Raw genomic sequence first — 21,481 nt, 5'->3', positions numbered from 1 at the left:
CAAGCTGAATATGAGCCAACAGTGCAATGTGGCTGCACAAAAGGCAAATGCTATTTTAGGCTGCATTAAGAGAAGTGTCATTTCTAAATTGCATGAAGTACTAGTTCCCCTCTATTTGTCACTGGTTAGGCCTCATCGTCAGTACTGTGTCCAGTTCTGGAAATCACACTTTAAGAAGGATGCAGACAAGCCGGGAAGGGTGACTTCGCTTGTGCCTGCTTTTGAGACGGGCTCCCGCCTCAAAAGAAGCTTATTCAGATATAAATCAGTCAGAACATTTTTTTTTTGACTGATGAAATTTCTTCCGGGCAGGGAGAAACGTAGAGATCAACCTCAAAAGCCTGTTTTTGTTGGGAGGACTGGATTTCATTAATTTATGAGAAAAGGTCCAGCCAGCAATGCCGGATGGACTTCCGAACAAGCTCTATCTGTTTAATGCGATACGTTTATCTTTTCTTCAAAGAGAAAACAGACTAACAGGCAAGCACCCTTCTTTCTATTATTTTTTTTACTTGGTTTAAATTGTTGCAGCAAAAAGAGATTTGTCAATTTAATCAGCTTTAAAGAGCTTCTGGGTGAGTCATAACTCTTCTCTGTTATTCACGAAATTAACAGCTTATCTCTGTTTCTATTGCAAAAAGCTGTCCTGGAAGTGCATTCTAAAGATATACACAGAAGAGGGATTTCTATTCCGAGGAACATTATATTGTCTGGGACTATTCTCTTTTTGGTCTATTTTATTTTGACGAATCTGCTTCTTCACGACGCCGCTAACTGTTTTGATGCTGGGAACTAAATTTGTTTTGTATTCTTGAACATAGAGAGATAAGGCAGGCTGCTCTGTTTATACTGTGATGTCATCAAGCCTGGAATATTAACCCAATTGTTGCTGAAATAAGAAGTGGTTCTTCTTTATTTTTGTTTTGCTTTGTTTTCGTGGTTTTAAAAAATGGCAATCAAGAAAGTGGCTGAGAATCTGGAAGTAATTATGTTTCAGAAAATAATGGATGAGATTGAGATAACAAAACAAACCCTGCGACAGGGCAGTAAGGAGCTGAAAATTGAACTGAGCAAAATGACGCAGGAGCTTAAAGAAATAGGGGATCCTGTGAGAGAGGAGAATGAGATCAGAGATGAGAAAAGAAAAAATAAAGGGAAGATACAAGCCCTGGAGATTGGAACAAATGTGGAATTGGAAAAAGATCTGGAGTTTATGGATATTAGAAATAAAATCTACTGTTTGGAATTTAACGTTATCTCTGAAGAAATTAATGAAGATATTAGAGATAAAGTTATCAATGGCTTGGATAATCTTCTGGACTGGAATGACATGATGGAGCTTGATATAGAGAAAATCTATGGAACTAACAGCAGCCATGTGACAATGGAAAAACTCTCAAGAGATGAACCAGTGCATTTTGTAAAAAAGAAGAACAGAGATATGACTTTACAACAATATTTCAGCAACTTATTCAGAATTGATGGCAAGAAAATATTTGGGAGAGAGGAAATTCCCATCAGACTCTTATTATATGACTATGGCTATGACAGCAAGATTATTATGGAATACTGATAATGGAAGATTGGACACTGAAATTACTGGACTTAACAGGACTATTGAAGATGGAAGATGGAATTAATAGGGATAATGGAATAATGGCTATTGAAATTATTGGACCTAACAGATTTTGATGAGATGGATTAATCGACATGTTTATTTGGACTATGGTTATGACAATAAGATTATTATTATTATTAACGAGATGGATTAATCGACATGTTTATTTGGAGAAAAATTGATAGATATATTTCTTAAAGAATTGAAACCTCTCTTTACTTTTTGTGGAAAGAATAAAGTAATGTTTATGAGATTTGATGATTAATTAAGATAACTACTGGAGGAAAGTGATTTTATAATATAATTTAAGAGACAGGATTGTTATATATTGTAGACCTATAACTGATTTGATCTGCGACAAATGGGAAGTCAACATTTTATTTTTTTGTTTAATCATTTTTGTTTTGTTTTGTTTTTTGTTTTTGAATGTTTTATGATTTTGTTTTGTATGTTTTATGAAAATTTGAATAAAAATTATTGTAAAAAAGAAAAGAAGGATGCAGACAAATGGGAGCAGGTTCAGAGGAGGGTAACAAGGATGATCAGGAGACTGGAAACAAAGACCTATGAGGAGAGACTGAAAGAACCAGGCATGTTTAGCCTGGAGAAGGGAAGACTGAGGGGAGCTACGATAACACTCTTCAAGTACTTGAAAGGTTGTCACACACAGGAGGGTCAGGATCTCTTCTCAATCATCCCAGAATGCAGGACAAGGAATAATGGGTTCAAGTTACAGGAAGCCAGATTTCAGCCAAGCATCAGGGAAAATGTCCTAACTGTTAGAGTGGTACAACAATGGAACCATTTACCTAGGGAGGTGGTGGGTTCTCCAACACTGGAGGCATTCAAGAGGCCACCCACCTGTCAGGTTGGATTCTTGCACTGAGCAAGGAGTTTGACTCAATGATCTTATGGGCCCCTTCCAACTCTACTATTCTATGATTAGTTCTGCCACATTCACATGCAACATAGTTTCCCAGCTTCTTAAACGTCCTATAATTCTCATCAGAGCTATCATTAATACAATTATTGAATTTCTTTTGCTAAAAATAGAATCCCTTTCTCATAACATTTTTATCCCATCAGTACATTATATGTAATGCAGAACACCTAGTATCACAACCTACTTGCCTTCCTATTTTATTCCATTGCAAGTCACTTCTTAAAAGCACCTCTACTATGTGGATACTTTCCATCACATTGAATAATCCAATCCAATATCCAAAGAACGGACAAACAGTTTGTTTTTTTATTTCTGTAATTTATACTCTCCACTACCCTAAGGACCAATGAATACCAAGGACCACTTCAGATTAGTGATGGAAATCAAATACATCACACAGTGACCACTCATAATTTCTTGAATTCAGTGCAACAAGTTCTGGGATGACAACTTGCCTAGATTTTCTTAAAAGGATGAGAATATTAGGCATAATAACTAAGTGGAAGCTGCACGTTCAAAGGCAGTATGCCTAGCATTCTGAGTTGCCTTTATCAATAGGTGCCCTTGAGGTATCTGGTGGGCTACTTTTGGAAGCCAACTACTAGACCAACCGGACCCTTGGTCTGATCCTAATGGGCTTTTTATATTTACATTTGCTGGCAGCCACTTGCCTAGGTTGCACTGCATTCTTGGGTTGTCAGAGTCTTCCACAAGATGCAATTTAGCATTCCACCCCAAATGTTCCTACTATAAACTGCATAGTGTGTATGCAAAATTAAGATTTGTGCCTCTGACAAATGCATGAACAAACCGAGCATGATGTTCTGCATAGAGCTGGGAGTCTTACTGCAACACTAACAGAAACAGACAGCGTTGTGAAAATTACCTATAGAAGATTACCTATGGATGGATTTAGCGCTATCACTTTGTCTAAAAAACATTTTCTCTAAAAGATTACTCTTCCATCTGTCATTCCTTTCCCAAGCATACTATCAAAAGTGTCACAGCACTGCTTGCAGTGCCAAAGTCTCTGATGGAGAAATGAATGGGGCAGATACAATTTGTGTGCATGTGGAAACTACACAATTAATTAGAGAACTGTCTATTATACTAAAGCCCCTCATCAGGGATGGCATATACTAAGAGTTTAATAGTTTAATCCATCAGGAGTCCAACTTTTTAAAATTCACAACTAAAGGCACAACTATGTTCTTTCATGTAGCAGCTAAATCTGATCTCGCCTTCCTGCTGCCAGTAAACAATACCTATAGGTGCAACTTGCTCCCCTTAATTCACTTACTTACAAACAAGCCCTCATAATTAAAATGTCCATCCATTTGCATGCATTTTCTTTTCAATGCTTATTGTTCTCTCTCATAATCATAAGACAGACTGATGGTGTCAGCTAGCACTACACCAAAAATTTCTCCTGCAGGTTTTTGTTTGTTACTATTCTCCATCAGTTAAAAAGAAAAGCAATTGCATTGAAAAATTATAAAGGGGGAGAGAAAATGTCAGTTTTCTCGTGGGCGGGGTGCAGGATGCTTGTTGTGGTTACCTTCCTTTAAAGGTGACCCAGGGGTGTTTGTGAATGTCCCTTCTTTCATTCTCCAAATCATCTTTCCAGTGGTCTCCACTCTGCAGCCTTCTTGGGTGCCTGCATTTCCCAGAAAAACAAACAAACCAATCATGACATCCTCGGCTGGGTTTTCTTGTAAGCACAGTGAGGTAGGGAGGCTGCCTACTGCATCCCTGACAGCTGTTCATTATTTTGCTTTAAACGAAGTCATTTTCTATTTTTTTAAAAATCAGGACAGGTTTTTTTTCCAATGTAAAAAGTGGGATTTCCCTTAAAAATGACATCAATGATTCCACCAGTCTCAGGTGCTCAGTAGCCAGCCTCCCTGGCTTGTCATACTTCAAAGCTGAGGGGAAGATGCCATAAGGTTAACGTCTTGCCTGGGGCTTTTATCAGAAAACGCAGGCAGCTGAGAGGCTGCCGAGTGCTGGAGAAAAGTTTATTGGGGTGGGGGAGGAAGAAACAGTACCCATGTCACCTCACAATGATAAGGTAGCTGCACACCGACCAAAATTATAACGAAATCTGCCTCAGAAAGGCAGAAAGATGGAGGCCTCTTTTCACAGCAGAAGAAAACTTCTGAGGAATTAGAGGACAGGTTTTCACCTAGCGTTACTATCAGCCAAATGTACCAGTCACTCAGCAGTCTTTTTCTGAGTCTTTGTGAGGTGTCATTGTCAACTATTATCTCTTTTAGAATGAAAGTTTAAAAAAGGAGTCTTGTGTCACCTTAAAGTCCAATAGATTTATTGTGGAATAAGTTTTTGTGGACATCCCATGGATAAAGTGTATAATCAGCTGGGAGATTTATAAACACAGAAAATTGCAGACAGTGTGCCAGCAGGCCTTGAAATGCAAAAATGCAATCTGTTTCATTTTATGCAAAGCTCAAATATACAGAAGGTAAGTACAGCGATTGCTCACAACAGCAAAACAGGTGAGGGTAACACAGTCTTCTAGTCCTTAAGGCTTCTTTTTCTTTTTTCTGTAACAGACTAAACTAAGGTGGCCACCTGTCCTGTTTTACAGAAGACTGTTTGAAGGGCTGTGACCCAGACCTAGTTCAGATTAATTATAAAGAAACATTCAATAGAGAGAGCAGGGCCTATGAAGGGGCCCATTCACATTTAATATCTGGACAGCAGACTGAGTAAGCTGGAAAAAGGTCACCTGGTTTATCTTCCCCATTATGGGGAGATGTATTCTATTTACGTTTAATTTCATTATATCTAAGTTCTTTTGTTGTGCAAATTATACATGGAATTTAGCACATGCAACATTTATACAATTCTTTGCCTTCTTTTGGGCTCTTTTTGGTGGCTTGTTTTCTCTAAGTAATACAGCCATCACTCTGAAATTCTTTTAGAATGACATCTGTTCCCTGAAGCCCCTGCTAATCAGTTTCATGCTGATTAAATTGCTCTTCAGCTTCCACTAAAAACAACAGAGCAGATCTCAGTTGTGCATCTTTTGGAAAAGGGCTGTAGCCTTGTTGATAGAGCATTTCCTTTGCATGCAGAAAGTCCCAGGTTCAATCCCCAGCATCATGCGGGAGGACTAGACAAGGCTCCTGCCTGAAAAGAGTCTCCCTAGAGAGCTACTGCCTGTCACTATATACAATACTGAGCTAGATGGACCAATGGTATGACTCAGTATGGGGAACCTTCCCATATTTCTATGTATAATGTAATACCATTTTACTAGGCCATGTTCCAATGGTGAAATATAATGTAAACCAGATAAGATGCCGCTGATGCCATTATAACGTGGTGCTAATGTCAGTGGAGGAGAAGGCTGGCTTAGCAATGCTAAAGTTTGGATTTGGATACAAGAAAAACACAGATGCAGTGAAAAGCCATAGGTTTATTAACTGTTAAGCAACACATGTAAATACAGAAAGCAAAGTCATCTCACTTTCCTTCTGTTGTTGGGGGACCTTCCAGAATGACAGCAAATATATCTCTGTAGAAGCTCTAGTACCATCACAGGACTTAGCAGTCTCTCATGCTAAGTCCTGAGTTTACAACTTGCAGCCTAGCACCGTGAGAATGGCAAGAAAGCTAATTTAAGAGATGCCTTTTACTTGCTAGCTCTAGTTAACAATATGAGATAGAAATGGACTGCCTTCAAGTCGATCCTGACTTATGGCAAACCTTTGAATGGTAAGCAGTATAGTAAGCAGTATTCAGAGGGGGTTTACCATTGCCTTTCTCTGAGGCAGTGATTGGCCCAAGGTCACCCAGTGAGTTTCATAACTGTGTGGGGATTCGAACCCTGGTCTCGCAGGTCATAGTCCAACACTCTAACCACTACACCACACTGGCTCTCAGTTAAAAATATAAGCCTCATATAATGGCTACTAATAAGCATGGATTCAAGCCCCTAAATACACTAAACTAAGCATGCTATAGGGAACATTGCATAAATCATTTATATGGCAATACAGCCAGTCAGAGAATATTATGCATTAACCAATTATATGCATTCTGGTCCAAACAGGATCTCTATGCATGGAAGGAGCAAGAGTTGTGCAACAACCTAAACCTCTTCAAAATGCAACTGTCTTGCAGATTTAGGGCACTACAGGGAGTCACTGCTAATGGTGCTCATATCCACCAAGAGTTGTGCGTTCAGTATTGTTTCAGATAAGGAAGATTTTTGTATCCTGATGTGTCTTTTAGGAAGGAAACTTTACATTTTTAAAAAGAAATCATCTTTAACTATCTTAGCCTTGCCTCACCTATTGTGCCCCTAATTTTCCCCTCATCTCAGACCTGACTAAATTATTCAGTCTTGCCTAAATTATATGCCTAGTCTCTGGGACTCTGCGTCATCTCCATATTCTGTTGGGTGCCCAATAAGTTGTTGGCAGTAAAAAAATGATTGATATTTGTGGGGAAAGAACCCCCCACCTCGACTAAACTACTGAAAAAATCCCGTTGAATTAAAATTATTTCTCTTTTTATTTGAAACATTTATGAACAGCTTAACATTTTTAAAATTACAAAAGAGAACAATGGCAAATAACATAAAACCAATATAAAACGCAATAATTTCAGTTATCTACAATAGTCAGCACTATACTTGATCCACAGACTATCTGGAAAAAACTGGTTTTTTAAAACATGCACCAAAAGCAAATAATCATTGCTGCTTGCCTTATTTCCAGAGGAAGAGTATTTCAAATAGCAGCAGGAGGCATTGCACTACAGACTCTGCACCAGCTAACCACAAGATGAATTGTTAGAGCACTCACCACCATTAGGAGGCTCTTATTAGGTGAGCACAGTGACCATGCAGGTGTGCAGGGAGAAGGGCCGTCTAATAAATTAGATTTAATTTAAAGTCATTAAACCCAATAACTTTCAGAGGAGTAGGTGTTTTTGTAAATCAAATACCTGGGAGTCAGTCCCATTGAACCCAATGGAGTTTATGTTTGAGTAGACATGTATTAGATTGCAGCTTTAGTCTTTTAGGTACAAGAAGACTTGTTTAGATTCTATTTGTTTTTCAATAAAAACATAGTTTTAAAAAATGACTGTCGAAATCATACAACTTCTCACCCGAGGTCTTTACACTAATTTCCCAAATAACTGTGACTATGATGCCTTCATTGAGATGAATCATTCACTCCTACCACATCATTCCAACACTAATTTGGTAAACAAAGCCACAATAGTACTCATTTTAAATTCTTCTGAAACAAACAGAATTGGCATCAAAGCAAAATCCATTATATGGAAACTGTGGTAAATTCATTGTACCTTCTGCATATTGTGTGCTAGCAGGGCCATTTCCTGTGTCATAGTTTTAGCATTGCATGTTGTGCTTAAATAGGTGTTTTAAAACACATGTTTTTGAGCATTAGGTGTCTTAGTTCCTGATAGGCCATAACTCTTCACAGACTGGACCTTAAACAGAAAACAGCTGGCTTTATTTAGTGATGGAGCTACATGGCACAAAGCACCTTACAGCGCTTCATAAGCAGAATACATGAGTACCTATCCCCTACTGATACCAGAATCTAAATTATGACTCGCTGTGTGTATGTTGAGAAGATAAACAAAGGGGAAGGGAGGGGATGGAGGGAGAGAGAAGGGTCACAGGTGATTAATGTGAGTAAATGTAATTACTTGTAGTTAGGCTTGGTTACAATTATGGATAAGGATAAAGAGAGTAAGCCTACCAAAAGCATTTTAGGTGTGCTTTAGACATTATGAGTTGGATCCAAAGGCTCCCTTCTTCTGGCCAAAGGAGTGAAGGAGGAAGACTCCTTCCATCCAAGGAAGTAAACCTTTGGATCCTAACCTATATCAGCACTGTGCAAGGTACTTTATCACATGAAGTAATACAACCAGTGCTTTTCTTTTCTTTATTGGTGGAAAATGTGGTGCCAGTACTCATATCATGATAAAAGTGCCATGGGTGTCAGCACAAAAAAGAGGTGGAGTACTCCATATCAGTGAGTTCCATCACACACACAAAAAGCCCTCAATAAAACATTTAAAGATCCACCACCATGTAGGAAAGGGCAACTGCCTGAGATTTCATGAGAAAGCCCTTGAAATTGGCCCCACAATTTTGATTGTGTACTTTTAAATATCACAGTGGAGCCATGAGATAAATCTATGGAAAAGCAGCTCCCAGAGTGCTGCAGAAGCATGGAATGGGCACTTCATCAAATATGAGTTTCAAGAAGGTATCTGAAGGTGGAGCGAGAAAACATCACAACATTGAGAGAGGCAAATAAAAAAGCAGAAAAAGAACCCCTTCCCAAAGAGTGCCCATTCATGAGCTAAGTGAAGAGATATTTCACTTTCAGATAAACGTCCATATGTAAGTGGCAAAGCTGAGAAGGAATTGCAGGGAAGATGAAAGGCCAAGACAAAAAGCTGTCTGGGTTGTGATGTGGTAAAGAAAGATTGATTTGACTGAACAAATATTTGACATGTTTTTCAGAACAAAGGAGAAGCAATAGATCATATCCACTGCCTTTGTTCCATCCATACAAGACATGGTTCATTTTATATGTGAAGCAAAACATGAATAGAAGCATGTTTGGCCCAAACTATTAAGCTTCTTCAGCCAAGAGTGTCCACAGAAATATTTGGGAGGAGGCAAGGTCCATGAATTGTTACTATAGGTCATTGGCAACCCACTCCACCCATCACCACATTTAGAATTCCAGGGGGGGACAAACACCCCTTTGTCCCCATGGACACCTTTGTCTTCAACCGCATAACATTTAGTTGTACTCAGATATTCATGAGCCACACTAAAATTTATGGAGCACTTTATCTTGCACAACATCTCTCTATGCAGATAGTTCAGTATTAAACACACAATGGTTACAGCCCTAAGCATAAACAAGCAAGAGTCTGGTGGCACCTTAAAGACTAACAAATTTACAGTTACATTGAACAAAATGGGCTCTGGCCTATGGATACTTATGCCAAATTAAGTATGTGAGGTTGCAGTCCTATACCCAGAGCTTGGAAGATTACTTTTAAAAAGTAATAAGTTACAATTACATGGCCCCAAAAAGTAGTAATTACCATTACAATTGCAATTGCTCTGAAAGTAACTGATTACTTGTTCTCAAAAGTAATCACTACAATTCCATTTCAGTTACTTTTTTAAAAAAATGCCTACAAGGTGCTGGCCTTGGCTGCTTCAAATCTAAGTAGCCTAAAACAGCATTAAAAATAAACACATACACATATTTGAGGTCATTGGGTAAATCACCATGATTCTGTCATTTATCGTATGTTGTTATTATAATTGCTTTTATATGTATTGATGACTGTCCAGTATTTTATCTATTGTTATTAATGTGATTACATCTGTTATTATTGTATTTTATCTCTTTTAATGTACGTCGCCTAGAGTGGCTAATTGCCAGATAGGCGACAAACAAATTAAATATTATTATTATTATTATTTATTATACAAAGGTAGTAAAATAATTCTTTTTATCCATAAGATAGCAATGGTGGTTTCTCTGCTGGTAAGTAGGATTGCCAGGTCCATGGCCTGAGACTGATCCTGTATCTTTAGGAGAAGAGAAGAGACTGGGCCTGGCAACCAAGAGATCTTCTGTATCTTTAAAAGTTGTGCAGGGGGAAGGGAGAATTCCACCTTGTGGTTTTTCCCATTACAGAGTTGCAAGAACACCTGCACTTGGCTGACTTTCTCTTCTCCTAAAGATACAGAATCAGTCTCAGGCCATGAACCTGACAACCGTACTGGTAAGGGAGGTGGGGAGGGAGGTAGAGGCCACTACTCAGATCTTTGCACATCAAACCAAGTGCAACACCCCCCACACTCAGCCAGCAAGCATAATCTCTCTCATTTAAGCACCTCCCAGACCCCGCCCTGCCACCAACTAAGGGACACTCACCCAAGCAAACATTTTCCCCCGAGATGCAAAAAAGTTAAAATACTGCAAATACAGCACGGTAGCCAGAGATGGCAGTGGAGGCCACTTTGTGTGCCAAGTGCAAACACAGTATTCACACACTCACACATACACACACACTCAGTTCTTTATCTCCATTCTGCTGCTGCCTCCTTCTCCTCCTTTATCCATGTTCTTGCCCTCCGGCTCCTTTTCCCCTCCCCTTCATTCTTCACCACCACCATCCATTTTTTTAAACAATTGTTTTCTCTACTCCACCACGTCTCACTCTCCACCTCCTCCCTCCCACAGAGCATGAGAGAGAGCGATGCTGCACAGAAGCCCAGTTTGAGGCACATGATTTTCATCCACAAATCAGAGGAGCAAAATCTTCCCCTGCTCCCCCCAAGTAATGCCCAAAAGTAATGCTAGAAACATTACAGTTACTCCACAAAATTAATAAAATTACTCTTAGTTCTATTACAATCAAAATGTAAAGGAATTACCCACTCATTCCTCAAAAAAGTAATGAATTACAAGTAATGAATTACTTCCAAGCTCTCCCTATACCCACTTACCTTAAATTAAGCCCTACTGAACTCAGGGAAGGACTTACTTTTAAGGAGATGTGTATAGGATTGCACTGTTCATCTTTAAGGTGCCACAAGACTCTTCTGATTTTGCTGCAACAGACTAGCATGTGTAACCCTCTGAAGTAAGTCCTCTTGAAACCAGTGGGACATGCTTCTAAAAGGTAGCAGTAATTAATCTGCATGACTTTAAAAACAGAAATCTCAGTTCTTAGACTCACTCTCTGTCTCTGCCTCCCTCTCTTTCTCTCTCTCACACACATATGGTACAATATTATTCATTTATTTTAATATTTATATTCTGTCTCTCTATGACAAACCCACTCATGGTAGTTTACAAAATAAATATATCAATCATATAACAAGTGAAAAACAATAAGAACAAAGTACAATACGCATCAACACGGACACTGAATAGGAAATGATCTGCAGAATAAAATGGCCTTTAAGAGCTTGCTTGGAAGTGTGTAAAGAGAGGGTCACAGACACACTTCTGTTATGAGGCTGTTCCGCAAGTTACTCCCCAAAACTGGGGTGGGGAAGGGACCTTCTATTTCCTCTCCACAGTTCAGATGTTATAGGGACAAAAAGAAGGGTCTAAAACAGCCTTTCCCAACCAGTGTGCCTCCAGATGTTGTTGGACCACAACTCCCATCCGCCTCAGCTAGCATTGCCGATGGTCAGGGAGTTGTAGTCCAACAACATCTGGAGGTACACTGGTTGGGAAAGGCTGGTCTAAAACCTAAATGCAGATCTCAGGCAGGTCCATATGTAAGGAGGTAATGAAACCAGCAAGACTGGCCCTCTTTCTAGTGAATGCACAGGACTGAGGGTTCTTATTTTCTCCCTTTGCCCAATGGCTATTCAAAGTCCTTATATGTCAGACATCATATTCACCTACGCTTACACAGTTTCTGAACAGGCAGGTTATTGGCTGGAGACCCCACTCATATATCTGTGGGTCTTGGGAGGTATTATTACTGAAGAAACATCCTATATGCTCCCGACTGTTCCTGAGTCATCCATAACACCTTCTATTTCCTTGCCTTCCGCGAGCACTAATAATCAGCCAGCTCTCTCCACTAAGACCTTCTTAAGAAAAGACGACTTAGAATACTACTCCTTGCGACTCAGCTGGAATAGGATAGTTCTATTCCACTTCCCTTGTTACAATAATATCGATCAGCATTTAAATTGGAAAAGTTACATCTTCGATGTTTTACGATCCTTGAATGCAGTCCCAATCAAGTTTGAAGATATAACTAAGGTAGTTATCCTTACTAAGAACCCCCTTGATTTGATGGCACTATTAACATTCAGATCTTATGGAATGGTTAATGCTTTTTTAGCAAATAGGTTTCTATTGTTGAAGTTTGGAATCCAAGTACACCGATATTTTGTTGATACAGGAAGACCTCATCCTCTCTGTGTTAATTGGCACCGACCAATGACCCATATCCAATCACCAAATTCGGGGAAATATCTTCAAGATAATTGTACAGCTATATCAGACCCCCAATTCAATCTCATTGGTAGCGATTTTCTTGTGCTGGATAGCTATAACGATACCACCAGCTCCCCTCTCATGAGTAGCCCAGCCCAATTTCAATCACAGTCATCCGCTCAGGATACTCATGAGGATAAACCGTCCTCCTCCTTCTGTGATGGATCAGATGAGCTAATTTCCAACTTCACTAGTTTCTCTGATAACACCCAACAAGAGATTATTAATAATTTAAACAAACTTCTTCAAAATCTATTGAGTAAGAGATCAGCGGCCAGCCCCCATAACAGTATTGATCTAGATTTGTGCGACAAAGCCCAGACTTCAAAAAAATCAACAACCTATGTTCAATCAGGTATACCAGAATCGGATGTCATGGGTGTTAATTCTCAAAGCACAGTCTTAGCCCCTCAAAAAGAACTGAATCTCCCTTGATGTCATACGATACCTTATAAACCCTTGAAGGACTCTATTTTAGGAGAACCTATAGTAACTATATGTGGGGGTGGAAGATATGGTTCAAGAAAACCTTCTCACCATATCAAGAGATCTTACCGTTGTTTATCAATTCCGACACAACGTCCTCGGCCAAATAGACAGGTGTACTTGGATGACAACCCGCCCGGATTACTAGTCCTGCTTTTTAACGCCAGATCGGTAAATCAAAAAACTACGATCATTCAGGACCTTATCCTGGATGAACATGCCGACTTGACATGTATTACAGAAACCTGGTTAGATGAATTAGGTGGGGTGAACCTTGTCGATCTCTGCCCTCCAGGTTTCTGTGTACACCAACAGGCTAGACCGGGGGGTCGGGGTGGGGGAGTCGCAGTGGTCTTTCGTGACTCCATTCCTATTACCAAGTACCCTCTTCCGCAAATTCCAGGATTAGAGTGTCTTTATTTGAAACTCGGTGGGTGGACCAAAATAGCAATTTTACTGATGTATCGACCTCCCCGCTGCCCAGCAGTCCCTCTATCTGGACTATCCAAATTGATCTCCGACCTGTTATTGGAATCTCCCAGGATGTTGATTCTGGGTGATTTCAACATCCACGCAGAGTCTTCACTTCATGGAGAGGCCCGAGACTTTATAGCAGCAATGTCTACTATGGGCCTATTTCAACTAATAACAGGCCCTACTCATACAGCGGGTCACACCCTCGATCTTGTTTTTTATGCGGGACAGGACGACAAGGTTCTAGGAGTGGTAGATCCCTTGATAACTCCATTGTCATGGACAGACCATCACCTAGTCAGCTTTAGGCTAACTGCGACTCATATCCACCGGGGGGAGAAGGGACCTATTAAAATGGTCTGCCCCAGGAGACTGATGGATCCTGATGGTTTCCTATCAGCCCTTGGGGAATTCCCTGTCTCCCAAGTAAACGATTCTGTCGATACTCTGGTCAATCTCTGGAACAGTTCTCTGATCAGGGCGATCGACACAATCGCTCCCGAGCGTCCCCTCGTGCGTTCCAGAAGAAAACCAGCCGTATGGTTCTCAAATGAACTGATGGTGATGAAACGCACTCGTCGGGGGCTAGAGCGATGTTGGCGGAAAACTCAAAGCGAATCTGATCGACTTGTCGTTAAAGAATTTTCAAAAATTTATTCAACTACTAGACGATCTACTCAAAAGGCCTTTTTTACAGCTTCCATCTCATCAGTCATTAACCAGCCGGCTGAATTATTCCATGTGGTTAGAAACTTGCTTAACCCAGCTGACCCTGGGGATAACAGGGATTTCCCCCCAAATCGCTGTCAAGAGTTTGCCTTTTATTTTGCGAATAAGATCGATCAGATCCGCTCCGACTTAGAAGCCAATTTCAATGCAGTCTCTATGGATGTACCTTCGGCCTCTGTCTGTCCAATTAAAATGGATTCCTTTCAACTTGTTCAACCTGAAGATATAGACAACCTCCTTGGAGGAATGAGACCTACCACCTGCCCACTTGACCCTTGCCCTTCATGGATTATTAAACAAGCCAAAGGAGGTCTGACTCAATGGGTCTGTGGAGTAGTTAACGCCTCACTCCAACAAGGCTCCCTACCGGGATGTCTGAAAGAGGCCATTGTGAGACCGCTCTTGAAGAAATCCTCCTTAGACCCATCATGCTTGGGCAATTATCGACCAGTATCCAACTTACCTTTTCTAAGTAAAATCGTGGAACGGGTGGTGTCTAGTCAACTTCAACGCTTCCTAATGGAAACGGATTACCTTGACCCATTCCAATCTGGGTTCAGACCTGGCCACGGGACTGAAACGGCTTTGGTCGCCTTGGTGGATGACCTTCGAAGGGAGTTAGACAGGGGGAGTGTGTCCCTGTTGATTCTCCTGGATCTCTCGGCGGCCTTTGACACCATCGACCATGGTATCCTTATTAATCGCCTCTCGGGGATGGGGCTTGGGGGTACTGTGCTTTGCTGGCTCCGCTCATTCCTGGAAGGTCGATCTCAAAAGGTATTAATTGGAGACTCTTGTTCAGCCTCCTGGCCGCTGACCTGTGGTGTTCCACAGGGTTCCATTCTGTCTCCGTTGTTATTTAACATTTATATGAAGCCACTAGGTGAGGTCATCCGGAGGTTTGGAGTTCGTTACCACCAATACGCTGATGATACTCAGCTTTACTTCTCCTTTCCCCCTGAAGCCAAGGAAGCCGTTCATCCCCTAAACCAGTGTCTGTCCTCAGTGACAGATTGGATGAAGAAGAACAAGTTGAAATTAAATCCAGACAAGACAGAAATGCTCCTTGTCAGTCGCAAGGCTAACCTGGAAACGTGGAATGTACCTGTGTTAGACGGGGTTACTCTCCCCCTGAAGACCCAAGTCCGCAGTTTGGGTGTGCTTCTGGACTCGGCTTTGAACCTGGAAGCACAGGTTGCTGCTGTGTCCAGGAGCGCTTTTGCCCAGCTAAGACTGGTCCGCCAACTGCGCCCGTTTTTAGAGTTATCTGATTTGACGAGGGTAACTCATGCCTTAGTTACATCCCGGCTCAACTACTGCAATGCACTCTACGTGGGGCTGCCTTTGAAGACAGTTCGGAAGCTTAAACTGGTCCAACGTGCAGCTGTAAGAATGCTAACAGGAGCCGATATTCGTGCTCACACAACTCCTCTGTTGCAGCATCTGCATTGGTTGCCGATCTGCTTCCGGACTCAATTCAAGGTGCTGATGTTGACATTTAAAGCCCTTTACGGCTTGGGCCCTGTCTATCTATCTGACCGGCTGTCTTTTTATAACCCTCCCCATTTTCTTAGGTCCTCCGATAACTCCCTCCTTAAGATACCCTCTTCCACCCAAGTTCATCTGGTAGGAACCAGAGACAGGGCATTCTCAGTTATTGCCCCGAGACTCTGGAACACCCTGCCTATAGAGGCACGGTTAAACTCCTCACTCCCTGCATTTCGCTGCCAGGTTAAAACATATCTTTTTTGTCTTGCTCTTAACCCGGATTAAGGATTAGGAAATCTTTTACCTATGAGATGATTAGGATCATTTTATTGTATAGGGCTTACTATCTAACATTGTTTTAAATGGGTATTCTTAGCTGCTATTGTTGTTTTTATATTGTATTTTTTATCATGGAATTGTTCGCCGCTCTGAGCTTCTTCGAAGATAGAGCAGCATAGAAATGTTTTAAATAAATAAATAAATAAATAAATAAATAGGAAAATATATGGGAAGCTGACAGCAGAATATCCTTATAATGTTCTATTTATTCATGTCTTACACACTACCACTATTAAATGCACTCTAGTCAGCCTTGGCCAACCTATCAGAATCATAAAGCAGAAATGCATAGCAGAAGCAGATATATTGCAGTATACAATCAATATATAAAGTATAGAAACCTTAAATTTATAAAGTATAAACCCTTCAAGTTACAGCATCTATTTGATAACACTGTTGCAAAAGACTGAGTTCAAACTCAAAGTCTTACTAACACAAAGTTACAAAGTAGTCGTACATAGAGAAACATACAAGATACTGCTCATCATCAGATGGAATGAATGGGATACATGCATCTTGCTTTGACCAGGCATCCAGCACTGGTCCAGAACACTGGGTGTTTGGCCTTTTTATACTGTCTTATCAAAATGGTGTGCTTATTACTGGCCATCGCTTCTGGGGACTGAGTGTTGCTGAATCCTTTCCGTAAGGCTTCTAAAAAATTAACTATCCTTTTAAGGAGTTCCATCTCTACAAGCAGATGTGTTGGATGTCTTCTCAGACGTATTATCTGTCTGTGTTTCATTCAGACTGGGCAGACAGGCTGAATGGTCTGAAGGAGATTGGGGGGACTGCTTTGTATGAGAGCACTTAACAGAAAAGCAAGCACTTAAGTGAGAAACAAATGAAAATAATGAAAAAGGGCTTGGCCCATAACAGTAATTCAAGAGATAATTCAAGTTAGTCCCCAAAACTGGAGTGAAGGGAGGGAACCTCTCTTTCCTATCCACACTTCAGCTAGCATAAGGACAAAAAGAAGGGTCTAAAAACTGAATGCAGATCTCAGACAGGTTCAGATGTAAGGAGGTATCTTAAGAGATACCTTGCTCCCAGGACAATGTCACATGTCATACAGAACAAAATAGGTTTCTAATTTGTTTTGCTTTGCTTCAAGAATTTCTTATTTATAATAAAAACCATAAAGATAATTTTGTATATCTAAACATGCCATAACGAGGACATTGAACTTGTCGAGTATTATCAATACCTCGGCACAGTCATTAACCAAAATGGAGACAACAGTCAAGAAATCAGAAGAAGGCTAGGACTGGGGAGGTCAGTTATGAGAGAACTAGAAAAGGTCCTCAAATGCAAAGATGTATCACTGAACACTAAAGTCAGGATCATTCAGATCATGGTATTCCTGATCTTTGTGTATGGATGTGAAAGTTGGACAGTGAAAAAAGGGGACAAGAGAAAAATCCTCATTTGAAATGTGGTGTTGGAGGAGAGCTTTGTGCATACCATGGACTGCGAAAAAGACAAATAATTGAGTGTTAGAACAAATTAAGGGGGAGGAATAAAGTGGATGTCATTCAATGTAACAAGCGGTTGGAGGGAGGTGCCCAGAATGACAAAACAAAAAGATAAAAAGTCACAATTTTATTCTGTTTTTGCAGTTAAAATGTGTAAAAAAGCCCAACGCGTTTCGGTTAATCAAATCTAGCCTTCATCAGGGGATGCTTCTTTGAATTTTTTCAAAATAATAATAACGTTGGTCTTGTTCAAAGGAATACACGTAGTCAGTAACACATTCGTCAGGCTGAGTCTCACTGGTAATAATGGTATGTTTTCTACTAAGAATCTACAGCAAAACAAGGACAAGCTAGACTAAGTGATTTTTACAAGGTGGAAGTAGTGTAGTTATATATACTAGGGCTGTGCAGGGGCTCCTGATCTGATTTGGGACCCAATCTAGTGTTTTGGAGTGGTCCTGGTCTTACCTGGGATGATCCGGGGCTGACTCAACCTGGAGCTGGGCCCAAACTGATTCAGGGGTCTTGTACAATCATGCGGGGGGGGGGAGCAGGGAAAAGGAGAAATTTCCTTCTCCACCCCTACCAACCACATTAATTAGGGTTTAAAACCCTGATTACAACATGCAGTTGGGAGGGGAGGGAGAAGGAGATGCACATCTCCTCCTGTGCTTCAACTGCATGTTTAATCAGGATTTAAAACATAGACTGATCCATAAGGATGGGGGAGAAATTCGATTCAGTTTTAAATTAAAGCCAAATCTGTCAAATCCACAGTTTCTGAAACAAACTGAGAACCGAAACACAGCCACCCTTCAAAATTCACTCTTATCCAAATTTTGCAATGCAGTTCTCCAACCAAATATTGTTTATAAAAATGCATGAATTAGGGGAAAGTGCACATAAAAATCAATATATTAGTGGAAATAACATAAAATAAATTATATTAGGAGAAACTGCATACAAAAATGTATTTATTAGGAGAAATTTGCACTACAATGCTGGAGAATTTTCATGAGGATTTTTTAATTAAAAAATCACAACTTGCTGCAAAAATGTGGAGAACTGAATTTAAGATTGGAAGCACAAGAAACTAGAAGAACCAAAACTGACAGATCTTTCCATTCCCTACTGATTAGCAGTAGGGACTGATCAACCCAAACCCAACAACTTTGAGTAAATGGAGTAGTCTGCCGCTCTGCATTATTGGATTAGGTCAACTGTAGAGAACCTATGGCCATTATGACTCCCATCTACTCTGACCATTTGCCATGTTAACTGGAGTTAATGGGAATTAGAGTTCAACAACATCTGGAGGGCCACAGGTTCCTGACCACTTGTTTAGGTCTACATATTTCCTTTAATGTGACTTAATCATCATCAACAAAATAGGGCATTTGCAAGCTGCATCTGTTGAGCAAAAAGTCTGTGTAACCCAATGAATTATATTTAAGAACAAAAAATGCTTCACAAATCATAACAAAATGAGAAAATGGGATCCAGCATGTGAAACCCTTTGTTAATACAGAATGTGATTTGTTTGAGAACTGGGCAGACATTATTCAGCATAAAAACGTACTGTTATGGGTTTGGGGGTTGAGATAGATGATTTCTATGAATCTGCTTCCAGCCTCTGATTTGGAATCCTGCACCTGGAGGTGGGCTCTGCAGCTGAGAGTCCTGCCCCACTAGTCAGATGAGTCTCCTTTGTTATTCTAATAGAGTGGCCAGGTGGGCTAATGGGTCTGTCAAGTGCCCATTAACTGGCAAATGGGCCAGGGAGATCCTATTGTTATTGAAACTCTTCAGGAGAGACCCCCCCCCCGGGAGGGGGCAAAGAGAGGCTTGTTTGTTGTAGTTGAGTGGGCGGAAAGGGTGGGAACTGGAAACATGCAGAGAGGCCCGCTCCTTGCACTATGGAGTCAGGATGCCTCCCATAAGCCTGATGGAAAAATAAGATTTATTGGACTGCTGATGCTTTGAACCCTTCCATCTTATGTTCAGGCTGTGAATGTGTTTAAATAAACTATATTTGATAAAGACACCATAGACTCCACTGACCTTCTTTCCAAGGAAACCAAACCCTGGGCAAGTTCAGGGACCCATGGAGATCTCTCACTGCTCAGAGATTGGGGTGGCATGCAACAGTACTACATGATATCCTATTGTGTCATACACAGAGTAGACTCATTAAATCAATGGACTTTAATAACGTATGTCTATTGATTTCAACAGGATGACTCTGAGTAAGTCAACTCTTTTGATGATGCTGGATTCCAAGTCTCATCAGCCCCAGCTGGCATGGCCCATGGTCAGGGATAATGGGAACTGTAGTCTAGCCACAGGTTCCCCTCCTATGATGTAGAACCTAAATATAGGCAGTAACGTAATCTGTTTAAAGTTATTCCGATGCTACAACTTTTTTTTAAGCAAAAAGAAAAGGTGCCTCTCAGTTATCCCACTACCTTTTCCTTCATTGGATAGAACACAGTGTGAGAACTAGTTTAATTAGGAAGCTGCCTAATGCTAAGGTAGACCATTGGTCCATCTAGCTCAGTATTGTCTACACAGTAACTGGCAGTGGCTCTCCAGGGTTTCAGATAGGAACTTTTCTCAGCACTACCTGGAGATACAGGAGCAGGAGGCATGGTGGAACAGCAGCACTTATCTGATCTCCTGATTTGAGTTGCTTCTGCTTACCAGGAAGGAGAAAAAGAAAAAGGGTGAGGCGGGAGGAGGTTGGTGCAATGCACTCTGACAGGACAGCTGGATTGGCTCTGCTGGTGCATTTGCACCACACCAACCTCCCCCCACCTCACCCTTCCCCCTATCCCTCCTGGTAAACAACAGCAACTCAGCTGCCAGGAGGCCAGGCAAGCACTGCCACCACATCATGCTCTCTGCTGGGGCCTTTTGCATGCAAAGCTTGTGGTCTGCTACTGAAGTTTGACCCTTCTTACAAAACAATTGGGTAGAACACTCCCTGCATGTTTTTCCTTACATAGCTAAAAGTAAATGAGCTATTGATTTTGAAAACAGAAAATTCATGGGAAGAGTGGGGAATATCCTTGCATGGGTCAGGCCATTTTGTGTCTACACTGTAGACTCTCTAGTATGATTTTTGCCCAAAAAATTCACTGGTACAATATTGCCAAACTGCACATAGCCAGGAAAGATTGTACGGCCTTCTTAAGGCCAAATGAGATGTGATAGCCCAATAGTTTGATAGTGAGTACCTGCTGTTGTTTTTATCTATACAGCTGGGTCAAGGTCAGGGCTGCCAAGTTGGGTCAGGACTAAGGATAGGATCCACTTGTTGCTGGTTTGATTTCATTCATTGAACTGGCAGGTAGTTCCATTCTGGATTAATTTGTTTTCACTCCATCTTCTGCTTATACAGGTTCAGTGAAGTCAGTTTCACGTTAGCAAAGCAAAGAACAGGCTGGTCAGTTTCACATTAGCAAAAATCCAGTGTGAAGAAAAGCCACAGAGGCCCGCAATATTCAGGATTGGTCTGCAAAGACAGTGAATATGCAAACTGTTAGGAAGTCCAATGGCAAGTTCAATTTTAGTAAAATTCTCACTCATCTCTAGTCAGGACCATACCTTCTCACTGCAATCAGAATTGGACCTCCCACTGCTTGCTATTTCCAGTGGGAGCTTTCCTCCCATTGAAAATAGCAAGCGTATTGGTAGAGGTCTGACTGGGGGTCTGGAGAACAGGTAAAGATCTTAAACCCCCCTTTCTCTATGCTGGGAGTAGACAGCATGGTGCCTGCAAAGGTTGTCATTGGTACCCCCAGGCAGGAGCCCAGACTCTGAAATATCATTTAAAAAAGTACATCTCTAGTCCTCCTAG

At 40.9% G+C, this 21,481-nt stretch overlaps 1 protein-coding gene across 1 annotated transcript in view; it reads right to left on the bottom strand.

Moving 5' to 3' along the window:
• PRLHR (prolactin releasing hormone receptor) overlaps positions 1-20,869 on the bottom strand; it is a 53,030-nt gene extending 32,161 nt beyond the window's left edge. Inside the window, 2 exon segments of the mRNA XM_061634377.1 lie at positions 4,120-4,218; positions 20,859-20,869. Of these exon segments, the coding sequence (XP_061490361.1) occupies positions 4,120-4,180 (61 nt within the window). The 5' untranslated portion in view covers positions 4,181-4,218; positions 20,859-20,869.
• Between the last annotated feature and the right edge of the window lie 612 nt (positions 20,870-21,481).

This window comes from Rhineura floridana, chromosome 7 (assembly GCF_030035675.1).
Source record: "Rhineura floridana isolate rRhiFlo1 chromosome 7, rRhiFlo1.hap2, whole genome shotgun sequence".
Classification (NCBI taxonomy): Eukaryota; Metazoa; Chordata; class Lepidosauria; order Squamata; family Rhineuridae; genus Rhineura; species Rhineura floridana.
The sequence above is the reverse complement of the archived record's forward strand: the minus strand, read 5'-3'. Positions and strand labels throughout refer to the sequence as shown.